Source organism: Morone saxatilis, unplaced genomic scaffold (assembly GCF_004916995.1).
Source record: "Morone saxatilis isolate NCDOM2014 unplaced genomic scaffold, NCSU_SB_2.0 Contig18, whole genome shotgun sequence".
Lineage (NCBI taxonomy): Eukaryota > Metazoa > Chordata > Actinopteri > Moronidae > Morone > Morone saxatilis.
Window position 1 is genome coordinate 18,120,945 of NW_023339740.1, and position 14,227 is coordinate 18,135,171.

A 14,227-nucleotide genomic window follows, 5' to 3' on the forward strand; every position below is an offset into this window, starting at 1 on the left:
CCGCCCAGAGGCTTGCGCCTGGTGTAACCTGTTGGTTGAGCCTCATCCCCCCTGCTTCTTTTGTCGCTTCTCTTCTTCTACGGGCCCTGATCTTCCCAGATTTTCCTGTGTACTTCTCTCTCTCTCTCCTCTCTCTCTCTCACTCTCTCACTCACTCACTCACTCACTTCTCGCTCTTTATTTATTTCTTAAAGGAGTAGGATATGAACCTCTGCCCAACCAAAGATTTGTAGTGAGGTTTTCTCTGAAGACTTTGGAGCACAATTGTGAGAAAAGGCGCAGAACTTTTATAGCTCCTGTATCTTTGCCTCAAAGTAAAATATAGCTAACTTACCAAATTGGCAGTCTTCTATAGAGCTAAACCTGGCACACTCCTGAAAACTAAACCTTTTTTTTTTTTTTTTTTAAGTCCTTGGTTCATATGTTTATATTTGTTTTATTTAGTTTTCCATTGTGGCAGTAAGGCAAATTATCTCATACAAAGCTGTTTGTTAAGCCAGCAAAAACAAATTACAAGATTCCAATTTTACAGGAATACGGGCCTACAACAGTTTTTTCTTTTTCTTTTGAAGTCATTCAAACACATGGTCATGGTCATGATCTTTAACTTGAGGTTAACATGAAGACAGGGTGTCATGTGAATGGTTACTTAAAAGGCTGCACTTAATGATAGATCCGAGTGGTGTAATATTGTTCAAGATATATAACTATATCATTTATGTATCGAGGGTTGGACTCTCTGGGTTTTAAATGAAGGGATCTTTCAGTGAGTGCCCACCACAGTGAGTACCACTAATGCCAGGCTGCACCAAACCCAGAGTCTAGTAAAATAGAATCAAATAGATATCTGCTCTTTTATTTCTTTGTGTCAGGCCGTCCATTCTGATGTCAGTCATACTAGTTGGAGAAGAAAAAAAAGCCCCACAACACAGAGGTTCTCCACAATGTATCCAAAATATAAAATAGTCTCAAGCATGTTTTTTTAGTGTTACAAGATAATATTCTGATATGTTTTGACATATGTCTGAAATAGAAGGAGGCAAGTGACTCAAAATGCACTTTTACCAGTTAAACAAGGACTGCCACATGAATGCATATTGTATTAAAACAAAATTTTATCCAACATTTTATATTTTAAGTGTTGAGCCTGCTCATATATAATATCCTGTAGTTCAACTTCACACCTCACACTCCAATTAATCTGAATCCAACCTACAATCGAAACCTAAAATCCATCGAAAAGCAAAACAAATATATATAACCAACTTTTGTTGAGATCCTACAAAGACTATAGATTAATCTTTACAACACATTATAAGGGTTTGTCCAAAATTAATTCCTATTTACAATATAGTGCACTATTACATTCACTGAGTGTGTAGATGTAGCGCCCTCAAAAGTCAGTGGCATATAGACTACTTTTTGCTCACAATCCTACTCTTCATTTTACAGCTGCTATTTACTTCTCACTAATGAGTACTATTTAGTGTCTAATATATAGGGGGTAGTGAATAAATGAATAAGTGAATAAATAATGTCAGACAAAGAGTTAACTGAGTCATTCTGACTACAGTTTACAGGTGATTTACACTAAGCTGCTAGCTCCCTTGCAAGCTTCTAAAATGCAAAACATCATAATCATCAAGATCATTAGAAAACACACTCTCCAATCTCTTGGATTTTTCAATGTCAAAATGACAGTTCAAACTGTTTTATTTTTAAATTTTCAAATACTACAAAATGATGCTTTTCTCCAGGAAACCATCTTTGCTAAGTGTTAATGGGAGCACCATGCATTCACTCCCTGCTTTCAGAAGAGTTCAGTCTGATTAAACAATTCAGCTTAATGGATTTGACCTGCAAAATAATTCAAGCGAGGAAAGGACTGCCCTCGCTTTGAGGAAGGACAAAGTTTAATTTTGTAGTTTGAAAGAAGAAAGGTTATCTAGCCGCAGCTGGTAGAATCTGCTAGCACAGTCACTTCAGTAGGCAGTTTCTGCAGCCTGCTCTCCCTCGCTTGTATACATACATCATTAGATCCAACCTTCTCTCTCCCTTTCTCTCTCTGCCCCACCTCAGTGCAAACCTTTGCACTGCTGTGTGATGTTTACTCCATATCGATGCTTGCTCCAAGACTGATTAGTAACCCAGTCAACATTTATTGTTAAATAAGATTAAGCTGTGTCCTCAACCTCTTCCCGTGTCTGTTTTTCCAAAGTCCGCTTCTATTGCCTCTTTTTTTTGTTTAATTCATTTTGTCTCCCCATACCCCTTGTAGGTGCCAAGTCCCAGAGTTCTTTACTTTTCAAAGGCGCTCTCTCTCTCTCTCTCGCTCTGCACGCAGCTCTCTCTGTCCCACCTCTGGCTCTCATCCTGTCCTCTAGCCCCAGACCTGGCAACCGTCTGTCTTCAGCTCTAGCCCTTGTTACTTCCCCATCCCATAGCTCTCGCCGTCCGCCCTTTGCATCCTCGCTCTCTCTCCCCAGCTGCGACCCTAATGATAATTGAGAGGTGAGTAAGAGAGACAAAGACTACGGGTGGTTTTTGAATGCCGGATCCCTGGCATGAAATGCGGTCCGGGACTCGGTGGGCAATCAGGCGAGGGGAAGGCGGGGGCGGCGGTGGATTTGACAGCCACGCCATTCATTGGTCGGATTTGTTGATCCCGGCCCCTCTTGTGTGAGGATGTGGGCATGCCTGCTCTTTGGCAATGATTAAAGTTTGGAACAACTTCCACAACCTAACTCAAGACCCAGCTGCTGGGAGGGGGATGAGAGCGAGAGAGCGAGAGAGCGAGAGAGAGAGAGAGAGAGCGCTGTATTATCTGTTTGCCTTTAAGCTAATCAAGGGATTGTTTATATTTGAAGATAACAGAGTTATACAGGAGGACTAGTTTGTATAATTTGATTAAACGTTGAAAAAACATTTCCTCTAGAAATAGGTTCAACAATATACCCACTTGAGCATACTTTCTTTTATTTTTATGACCTGATTTTTATGTCAACTCCATAATGCAGTGATTATTTTTTTGACTATTCGACAAAGAATGAAACAGAAAATTGATGCCACTATGGGAAAACATAAAAGCTTGTTGGTGAGCTGTCGGCCAGGGTATATAAAAGCGCTGCCAAGTCTCTCCCTCTAACCCCCAGGAAGTTTGCTGCTGATTGTGAGGAGAAAAAAAGAGAAAGAAAGACAAAGAGAGGAGAAAAAAGGGGGGTCCCTGCTAATGTAAGCTCTCGGCACAAATGAAGGAAACTACCGACCTCACTCTTTCTTATAGTGGAGGTCCGGACCATTCACGTGTAGCCCTCCCCCCCCCTCGTCTTGCCCACCTCTCCTCAGCTCTTCCTCTCTCCCTCTGTGTTTTCTGTGGAGACTATTTATTTGTGGAGGACGGTGCTGTGGGCTCCAGATGCTTGACCCAGCAAGTCAGGTTGCCTGGTCACATGGATCTACAACTGTTTGCCTGAACTTGTTGTTGTGCATCCAAACAAACCTTAAAGGGCTGCCGCAGCTTTTTCGCTCTTGAGTCAATTGTGTATTCTCGTTCAGACTTTTTCACATGGTTGGGGAAATGCCTCCCCACTATATCTGGTGGAGAATAAAGAGGGAATTTCACGTTGTATTCTGTCCGCCAATGTTCGAGCGCAGCTTATTTATAGGAAATTTGATTGCTTTTCCCAATTGAGGCTTCAGTGTCTATGTATAGTGTATGTGTCACTGTGTACGCATGGGTTCGTGTATTCGTGTGGGTATGGAGTTGGAAGAGAAGAGATAGCGAGAGGCGATACAGTAAATCTTGCTCCCTGTAACTAGGCCTCAAATTGTAGGAGGGGAGCGGAGCTGCAGGAAGAGTGTAATACACAGTTGAACACACACCCACACAGAAAACACAGACCACATTTGACGCACTGAGCAAAATAATTGCTACCTGTTAAAGGGCAAGCAAGTGTGCAGTATCAGGCACCACTACTTCACTGCATATCACACATTTCAAAGTCATTATCAGAGCTGAGGGGTGGAGAAAAGAGGCCAAAATCTGTGTTGTGTTAAACTGTCGTTACTCGAATGCCTTATCCTTATCTCTGCTTTTCCAGTGATTAAAATATTAGCTCACAGTTTGGACAGAACAGAGGGATTTCTTTCTGGGAAGTAATTCTCTTTCATATGGAAAGTGTGTGGCCAGCAACCTTCTTTCACCTTTAGTATTCAGCTCATGGTTGTGAGTGTGAACAGTGTTACGTAGAACAGAAGTCAAGGGAAAGAAAAAGTAAAACAAAACATGGGATGTCAATGACAGTTTTAGCAGATTAAATCAAATATTGACAGTGAGATGTAGTTTAGTCCTCAGCGTTAGCACTGTAGGAGTTTTCTTCTGTCAGCAGTGAGTGCAGCTGGCTCCAGGTTCACTGCAGCGATAAAGTTGATTTGCTGCACTGAAGAAACCACTTTACAGTTTTAAACTTTGTGCCCGTTAGTCTGGAGTCCGTCCATGTTGGTAAAGTTAGGAGAGTGTTCTTCCTCCTTCCTAGACTCAACAGCAAAGAGAGAGTATGTGTGAGCATGTGCTTATACAAAACAGTCTTATCAAACCCTCCAGCAATCTCTGTGTGTGTGTGTGTGAGGTCAGTATTAATAGCTTCTGCTGGTCCTGCAGTGTTTGACACAGAGCCCCATTTACAATAGTTCTTTTGTTTGTCTCCCCTCTTTTCTCCCTCATCTCTTTTTCTCTCTCTCTTTATTCATCTCTCCACTGCTCGTCTTTTTTCTCTATCCATTTCCACCTCGACAATCTCATCTGCCACGTCTTGTTTTCCTTTGAGCTCATTGCTCAAATTTTGGTTTTGATAACTCTGGATCCAGTACCATATTGGTAAAATATGTCTTATTAAATGTTGTTTTTTTAGTATTAAAGAGCAATATATAAAACCTTGAGAGCCATTAAGCTCAATTGCAAAACTTTTTGTTAGCTTTTTTAGTTGTTTCTTACTTAAGATTGTTGGGAGCTAAACCAAAATAGATTTAATAAGTACAAAGCTTTAGTCTTGTTAAGGTATTCAGAGTCAGTATAGTGCCATCAGATCCAAACCCTAAAATAAACGTTCAGGATAAATAATAAATGACCTTTCTCTTCCTCTGATCCCCAGGAAACCTAACGGAGACTACCGCAGCTCTCCCGTCTCCAAGGACCGCAGCCGGAGCCCCATCGAGCGCGTGGTGGTGCCCAGTGCTCTTGGAGTCCACAGCAGCCACCCGTACAGCCATGCCCACCACCACCACCACCACCTGGCCAGCTTAGCCGGCATGGACCAGCCACTGGCACTCACCAAAAACAGCATGGTGGAGTCTGCACGCAGCAGCACAGCAGCTATTGCCACAGTGCCGCACACAGTCAGCGCCGTGGAGCGCCAACAGGTAACCTGCTCATCCTGTTTCTTTGCTTCTAGCACTGACTACATATTTTGCAAATTGTTGGGTAAAACCTCAACTCTGGTAGGTCCCCCACATGATGTGACTAATGTGCTTTCATTAGCCAGGCTCCATGGATGTTGGAGTAGAAATTTCCTATTTGGCTTGTTGGCCAAAAATCTTTTAAAACCCTGGTGGTCACTGAATCATTCTCTCTCTCTCTCAGGCTTCAAACCTCCCTCTGGTCCGCCTTCTTTACTTGAATATATTCCACTGTTTCTGCATTTCACATTCTGTTTTATTTACTCCCCTTAAACCCACTCTTGACACAACTGTTTTGTTTTGGGTGATCCCTAAATGTTGAATTTGCGTCTTTGTGTTTCAGAATCGTCCTTCAGTGATCACATGTGCCCCAGCCAACAACCGCAACTGCAACCTGTCTCACTGTCCCGTCTCCCACAACGGCTGCTCCAGCCTCACTAACAACTACAGGCGAATCAACAGTGAGTGCAGTCATGCATCCAGATGGATACACACACACACACACACACACACACACACACACATACAGACAGACAGGCAGACAGACAGTGATCCAAGTTCTCAATATTCTAGTATATTTAGTTTTTTCAGTACTTTCGGTTTATGGTAGAAGGAGTGATTATGGGTCATATCTCTTATCTCAGTAATTCATTAATACTGATTAAGTCCCCAATATTGGGAACATTTGTCCCTAAAACTGGATATAACAAAAACAAACAAATTTCCCATACAGCACAGTTTGTGGGAAACTTCTCTGCGAGTGCAAATCACCCTCCAGAGAAAACACAGACTGCTCATACTCTCCACATTCAGACTGACTTATATAACCGGTGATGCTAAAAAAGAAAAAATCGTCCCAGTTTTCTGTCAGTGAGTCTCACAGTCTCTGTTATTGTTGTGATGAGGCCTCAACATGTGTTATTTACTACCGTGCCTGTTATCTTTTTTGCTGAGAACGTCACTGGAGGCCTCAGCCAAACACGTATCTGTTTTATTCATCCTGTCACAGTGTCAGTCATGTTTTCTGTGGGTTGATAACTTAACTGTGGCCATTTTTATGATCCCAGTGAAATCCCGATGATCTCATTGAGGTTAACAGTGAAATTTTAAACAGTGATTTAATATTAAAAAACTGCAATGAAAAAGTGAAGTAGATGTCAGCTAGTATTTTTCCATTGACCTAAGATGCATATTACCACTGTTTAAACTGATGCTAGGCAATAAATTGCCCACTGAACTTTATACAAGTGAGTTTTAGAGATATTTCTCTTTTCATTGTGTGAACTAAAAACTCTCTTTCTCTTGCCTTCTCCTCTCCCTCCCGTTCCAGCCAACACAGCCTGTGACCCGGTGATCGAGGAGCACTTCCGCCGCAGTCTCGGGAAGAACTACAAGGAGCCCGAGCCCACCGCCACCAACTCTGTGTCCATCACCGGCTCGGTGGACGACCACTTCGCCAAGGCACTAGGCGAGACCTGGCTGCAGATTAAAAACAAGGGGAGTCCGTCGTCGTCCGGCAGCAGCCCAAACTCCTCCCCCGACAGTCACATGGTCAATCACAACCACTCCCCTTCTGTGGTCTCCTGAAGGAGGAGGGGTCTAAGAGGGATTTGCCCCTTCTCCCCAGCCTTCCCAACCAATCCCGGCTCCAACACCCATGCCCCCGTCACTTTGGTCTGTCACCAGCATCCCCGAGGGAATGCCTGCCTGCTGGTCTGCTAAAAACATCCAAAAACCCTCATGCCTGCTCTTTCTTTCTATGCACTCATAGAGGATCAACCAAGCAATAACAACACAGCTGTTTTTTTTCTCCTTCTGTCCTCTGGTATGCTAATGCCAGACAAAAATCAGTAATGAGGGTTCGACTTTGGGACTTGACTGGAGCATCAAGCTGCTCCTTCCAATCATTGATCATCCCTGCATGCCTTGGAGCTGAGCAAGTGTCTGTAGTTATATGTACATAACGAGAGAGAGGAAAGGCGGCGTTTTAATTATTAACTTTCTTCTTTGTTTTTATTTTGTTTGTTTCTTTAACAGTAGTTTTGTGTACTGCTTTCGCATTTTGAGATGCCCGACATTTGAGAGAAAAGATAAGTGAGAAACACTTTGGAGAAAATAATCACAAACCACCTGACTGTGCTACCAAAGAAACCTCAGACACTGATGTTTATCGATGCCCACTTTGAATAACAAAACAAAAAGCCATCTTGTAATCTCCTCCCTCTGTTTTATCTGTTTGCATTCTCTCACCTTCCTTCTCTCCCCCCTCTCTTCTGTGTATGTGTTTTGGCAGTTTTGTTACTGTATGTGTATATTTGGGTGATTGACTTGGTCTGATTTGCACTACTGCCTTAGAGGGTAAAGGGTGGCATGTCAATATTGTAATCTGGCACTGCACACACTGGGACTGATAAAGCTGATTTTGACGCAATATAGTATAATCCAGCTTTTGTTAGAACCTCTATTTGATCTCCCATTAACGTTTTTGTTTTTTTAAATCTACCTGGGAATCATTTCATCCTGGCCCTGACAGAACAAGCCACATTATTATTATGTATTATTTATTGAGTGCATTTAAAAAAAATGGAAAATACATTCGAGTAGGGTTGGGCAGTATAAAACGTTGAGATATCCAAAGTAATATGCATTTGGATACCATGTGTTCATGTTGATTAGTGCAAATGCATGCTTGCATGGTGAGTGGGTGAAAAAAAAAAAAAAAAGCTTGCTATTGTTATTGTCACCTCTGGCAACCACTGTCAGGTCTGACTATCTCAAACCAAGCCGTATCTAAACTATTGATGAAGCACCTTTTTAGGTGAGGTTAAACAGGAGTGGAGATGATGTGGATGTAGTGAATTTCTCCATTCACCTTTTTATTCTAAATGTGAAATCCTTTAAAAACTATGTGGGGAAAATATGTACAACATCTTCAGTATTCAGGATATATTGCCATAGTAAACACATCGTACTGCCCAGCCCTACATACCAGCTGTACATGCGTGTTGTGAGCGACTACACGTACATCCAAATGTTAATTAAGTGGCGTTGATTGATAAATATATTTCCGCCCCAACAAAAACATACAAAACTACTTCACACACTTAAATGGTGCCAAGTTGTTGCATTTCTTTTTGCAAGCACAGTCAAGTCTTCAAATCAGCTAGCCCGTGGTGTCGATGGACATCACAGACACCACGAGAGGACGTCAGGACTGCGAACGACAGTTGTATAACCTGCAGTGTGTCGAACGTTGCGCTCTGCTGAACAATGTGCTTTTGATGTGTTTCACCGGCTTAACTGCTGACAGTGATGAGGGGATAGATGAGGCTGCATGTCACTTAGTGGTTGCAAAAAAGAAAAAGAAAAAAAGAAGTCTGGTTTCGAGACCGGGGGAGAGAAGATTATTCAGATCTCTTCAAACACACCTTTGTTTTTGTTACTCTTTGAACACAGGTGTTGTAATTATATTTGGCTTACACCCTGCTATCCCTCCCTCTCATACACACTGTGGTTTGATAGATTTCTACAAGGTTTGAAGGGTAAACTAATGCTTTTACAGATGCATGTTTTTTTTTTTTTTTTTTAATAGCTGGTATCTATTAATGTTTTTAAGCATTTCAATCTTAACTACTATTAGCCTTTTTCATTTGGACGTTAGTTGTTACTTCTTTCATTGTCAGTAACAGACATAGACACTATACACTCACTGCTGGGTCAGTTGTACTCCATATTATTATTGTTATTGTTATTATTACAATTTTGTATTTTTGTTTTCCATTAATATCAGTATGGTAACAAACATCTATAGTGGGACAGCCTCCGGACAGGCTCTGTTTAACGATGAGAGCTGCGTTTCTCAAAACCACCTCAGCGCAGTAATCCGCCAGCTCATTCCTGCAACAGAGCTGTGCGGCTGCTAGTGTCGAGTTGGCTTTGGGATACGCAGCCAGTAAAGGTTTTCTTAAGATGTTGATCCATCGGTGGTACAGGATGCTACAACCTTCAGCGTGACCGAGCTGAGACACCAAATTGGCACAAATTAGTCAGCAGGGCCTTGTTTTCCTGAAAAGCACCCCAGCCTGAGGTCAAATAAAAAATGTTCTGTTTGGCGATCGTCTTTAAATCATCACCTGCCTCTACCCACATTCTTGCTGCAGTCTGAAAAGTACGCTGTACAGTACAGGCTAGAACGCTGTGATGCTTTTGGGAAACAAGGTACCGGTAATGATGAGAGCCTGTGATGACAGTTCTCAGACATCTTGTTGACGTGGAAGAGCTGTGGAAACCGCGGCAGAGAGATGGTGGCAGACAAAACAAAAATCGGGGGTTATCTGAATTTATCGTGCGATACCACAGCTCTTTCGACCGTCATCAGTTGACCTTTTGTGTCCTGACTTGGTGTCCAGACTTTTGTTTTGTTGTATGTCAATGCTTTCTTTTCTGAACAACATTGTATTGTTGCTGCAGTTAAGCTAGACTGCTGCAGACTGAGAAAATGAGTTTTACTCTGTAAAAGCGCCTGCGCCAACATGGCATACATTCCTCCTATAGGGAACTTTGTTCAGGCCTCATACATACTCTCAGTATCTCCATATCAACAGACTGAGCTAATAACCAGCCAACTGTCCCAGAGTTCCCTGTCAACAGGGTTTCTTGTGTCTTTACCGGAATTACAAGGTTTCCACTTTTTGTTTTGTCTTTGCATTTAGCAAATTGGCCATAAATCCACACTGTGTGATAAATGAACAAACAAGCATATATGCCATAACATTTTTGAGGACATTCAGAGCATAGAATGTAGAGTAACTGGGGTTGTAACAGTGAAAACTTGTCTCTGAGCTGAGGTTGACAGGTGCTGAGGTTCATATTTGTTTGGTTTAGGTCATTTTTTATCGAGTGTAATGAGTACATCGGTTACAGAAGTACCTAAATAGAACGCTTTCTCAGTGTTCTAGAATGTCCACACATTCCATCCTCAACTATCAGAACAAATGTGAGCGAACAAGAACTGATGATAAAAGTTCTAGAATCTTCAGATACACAAAAAATTGAATCGCAGCGCAACTGCTAGTGAATCAGTTTCCATTACGAATGAATACTCTACGATCTAAACGTGCTTTCTGTGACCGATTCAGAGTGGTTTGATGATGATTTAGCAGGCAGGTTTTTGGGGGTGGGGGCAGAGCTTCAGGAGCTGAGCTTCTGTAACACGACCTGTGGAGACGCCAGGAGACGTTCAGCTGCCACTGAAAGTCTTTTGAAGGTCTCACAGCGATGCCTCCCCCTCCTTTCAGATTTAGTTGACCCTGATTTAAGATTGGATGTAGACCATGCTAGAAAACACGAGGGAAAAGGGCTCAGTGTCCAGAGGATTTTGTTTTTCTATTATTATTCTTTCTCATTATCATTTCACTACCACCCTGTAGGTAGGAGGCTCTCTTTCTGCTTCGGCACACACTCCCTACACACTGTAGGAAAATCACTTAATAAAAAAATACTTTTTTATAATAGGTAACTATAAGACCATCATTACGCTGTGCGTAACGAATGTACAGAGAAAAAAATCGTAGGTATTTTTTGAGGAACAATTAATTTGTTAATGATATGTAGCTATTTAATTGTTGGTTTTCCCTGTCCTTATATTGTAATCATTGCATTTTCTTTTTTGTGAAAAAAGTTGATCTTTTTTGTTTATAGAGTTTGTCTTGTTAGAGTAAAGGTTCAAGTGCAGGAACACAGTAAACGTATGAAACCACAATAAGCCACTGGTGTGTCGGTGACAATCGCTACTTCCATTGGCCCCCAATGTTCTGCAATCATTCAACATGTGACTTCTGAGACATCTGAACAAAAGCTTCACTTGTGAGCAAAAAGAGGTTGTCCTGTTTAGAGGCCTCCTTGAGCAATTTGCATGTTTTGCATTGATGAAACATAATGTTTTGCCACTGTGAGTCTTGCCGGCCATTTCCAAATCATTTCCATTTAACTATTAAAAATAAAATAACATTAGTAAAGCATTGTAAATTGTGGGTTTTAAACGTCTTAAGATGACTTGGTCTACAGATGGGAACTGAGCTTCAAGTAAAAACAGTCTATTTGAGAGCATTTGTCTGATTGGTTTAACTTTGCTGAAATCAAAATACTCAAACTGAACTGACAGCATTTTTGTACATATTCTGTGCTCAATTCCACCTGCTCCGTTGCCAGCCAGTGAGGCTGAGATGATTTAAGTAGCAAATGAGCTTTGGGGAAGTCACCCTGTCTCATGTTGCTGTTCCCATCGGTGGAGGCCATTTTGCCTCTGTAAACATTAAAATTGTGCAGATAAATGAAAGAGGAGTCGCTCTTTACCACATTTTCCAGATCCCTTTTTGAAGCGGAAGTAGCATGTACTTAGTGGTAGTAATACTCTGAACTGTAAAAAAAAAAAAAAAAATATTTGTATCAAGAAAACAGTCAATTTGTGGCTCTGTGTCTCCTACTAAAAAGGTTTTGGCAGGCCACCTTTTTTGTACGTAAGTAGCCTTGATGAACAATAAAATGCTTTTAAACCACTGTCTGACTGTGTGGGCCTCTCTTTGTAACTGTTTTGGTGTGTTTGTGGTTGTGTAGTGGTTGAGACAGATGCTAAAAAAAAAAAGGGGCAGATGAGTTTTGGAAAGATCCAGCTACATGAACCACTGTTTATACAGCAATAAAAAAAAAGCTCAGTTTTTAACAGAAATAATCAAGAGACATTTTATTCCAGTTTTTGGTTAAATGCTTACAGAAGAGAAAAAGATAATCAAAAATAGCTCTGAGAATAGTCAGAATTATGAAAACCAAGTCAGAATTTGGAGTTAAATCTCAATTTTGGGAATAAAATCCAAAGGAATTCTGTAGTTTATTTTGTAACTATGCGTCCTCACAATTCTGACTTCACTTTTTAAATTTTAATCTCAAATTCTAAAAAGGAACCTCAGATCTCTTTTTCACATTGCACTCGTTCTCTCCCATAAATATCCCAAGTGGATGTTGAAATTTACATTACACTGAAAATATTTTACATGTTAGCAGTTCAGAAAAATAGGCAGAGTAAGAAAAGCGACATAAATCGCACAGACAAACACGAGCATGCATCAACACAAATCATTAAGACCTTCAGTTTCTCTATAAGCGCTTTACGTTAAACTGTGTCGTTGTAGGTTCCACGTTGTTTACAGTAACAGTAAGTCATTTATATATCAGGAGCCACAGTTCAGTCGCTGTATAGTAACATCTGTGTGCAGGTTTCCTACAAAACAACCAAGCTGGTTTTAGTATTAACTGTACTGCATGTATCGCAGTCTCCAACGAGCACACAGAGAGATGGATGGATTTGCTGAGTTGTCGAATGTGTTTTTGTATTTTCATAATTTATCTCAAGCTCTTTTCCAAACTGAATGAGTGAGCAGATGTAGTATGTCTGTGTTTGGCCAAAGGACTCTCCAACAAGCCCATTAAATGTGTTGATGGAGAGACTGTGGGTGGGATTGAACCTGTGAACATTCAGTGAGTTCTTTTAAGCTTTTTGACAAAAAAGTCCCTAATATAATTACAGGGTGATGTTGTGTTTTTGCTCAGAGAATTGAATTGACTGACTGACTGAGTAAATGTGACTGATTACACATCAAGTGTTAGCTGCAGGTACATCCTCCCTTAAAATACAACAGCTTCATACACACAATGTAGAAAATGAACTTGTTCAAAGCTCTGATCCTGTTTCTAATGTAACAGTGGAAAAACAGACTCACTATTCACTGAATATTTTAGCAGTACTATTCTGAAGGTCCAATGCTTTGGGTGATCTTGAATCCGAATGTACACTAATAGGAATTGTTAGGCTTTTCAGCTACTTTTCTGAAGAGGTTTTTGTAATGTTCTTTTTTGTGGATTTTATCAGTTTGTTTACCGCAAAGCATTTGTCCCCTTGTCCTTTGTAAATATGAGATTCCTTAAAAAAAAAAAAAATAGACACAAACATGGGGTAGTGTCCATTCCTTTGGAGGCTCTGAGTTTGTTCCTCCAGTCCTTCAGATGCTCTCATCATCGCTCATATCCCAAATCTATTAAGAAAAAGACACAAAAGAAAAAGATATTAAAGACATTCAACACAGAAGTTATTAGTAAACAATGTCTATATATATTATATAAAAAGCTAGCAAGTGGACCTTAAAGGTGCCCTGTGGAGTTTTCTAAATATATGTTTACATTCAGTGTTTCTCACCACAACACACTGTGTATCCTTGAGGTCTATGTTACTACCCTGAATGCATTTCCTTCCTCATAAACATCTGCAAAGCACATTTTCTAAATATTTTAAAACACAACTCCCTTGCTTCACCCTGCCCTTCCAGTGCGAAGGAGAAATTACAGACACCATGAAATGCCACTATCTGGAGACAGTGTTTGGGTTCAACATGGGGGTCTCCCTCTGTGGATAAAACAGCTCATTCTAAGGTAACGACAATAACAATTCATTTCAGGTGATTATACAGTAATGAAATTATATTTCTCCTGATTGTTACACATTCTTTGTCATCAACTGTCAATCAGTAGATAAGTGCAAAACTAGCTGCAGACATGAGCATCGCGTTATGTCATGAGCAATCTAAACAAAATGGGGATCCTGATCCATATAGTGCTAACAGTCTGCTGGTACCTTCAAGAAGAAACCTTCAAACTAATATTTCAAGTTCAAGAATGAGTCATGAGTCGTGTCCATGTTGTGTAGTCTTACTTATAATATAAA

General features: G+C 40.8%; 2 protein-coding genes across 4 annotated transcripts in view; one reads left to right on the plus strand and one right to left on the minus strand.

Moving 5' to 3' along the window:
- vgll4b (vestigial-like family member 4b) overlaps nucleotides 1-11,893 on the plus strand; it is a 43,486-nt gene extending 31,593 nt beyond the window's left edge. For both annotated transcript variants that reach the window (XM_035662880.1, XM_035662879.1), the window contains 3 exons: nucleotides 5,151-5,418; nucleotides 5,798-5,915; nucleotides 6,785-11,893. In XM_035662880.1, coding sequence (XP_035518773.1) covers nucleotides 5,151-5,418; nucleotides 5,798-5,915; nucleotides 6,785-7,041 — 643 coding nt within the window. In that variant the 3' untranslated portion in view covers nucleotides 7,042-11,893. The remainder of the gene's footprint in view (nucleotides 1-5,150; nucleotides 5,419-5,797; nucleotides 5,916-6,784) is intronic.
- A 275-nt stretch (nucleotides 11,894-12,168) lies between these two features.
- Nucleotides 12,169-14,227, minus strand: part of atg7 (ATG7 autophagy related 7 homolog (S. cerevisiae)) — a 58,099-nt gene continuing 56,040 nt past the window's right edge. For both annotated transcript variants that reach the window (XM_035662878.1, XM_035662877.1), the window contains exon 19: nucleotides 12,169-13,541. In XM_035662878.1, the coding sequence (XP_035518771.1) occupies nucleotides 13,509-13,541 (33 nt within the window). In that variant the 3' untranslated portion in view covers nucleotides 12,169-13,508. The remainder of the gene's footprint in view (nucleotides 13,542-14,227) is intronic.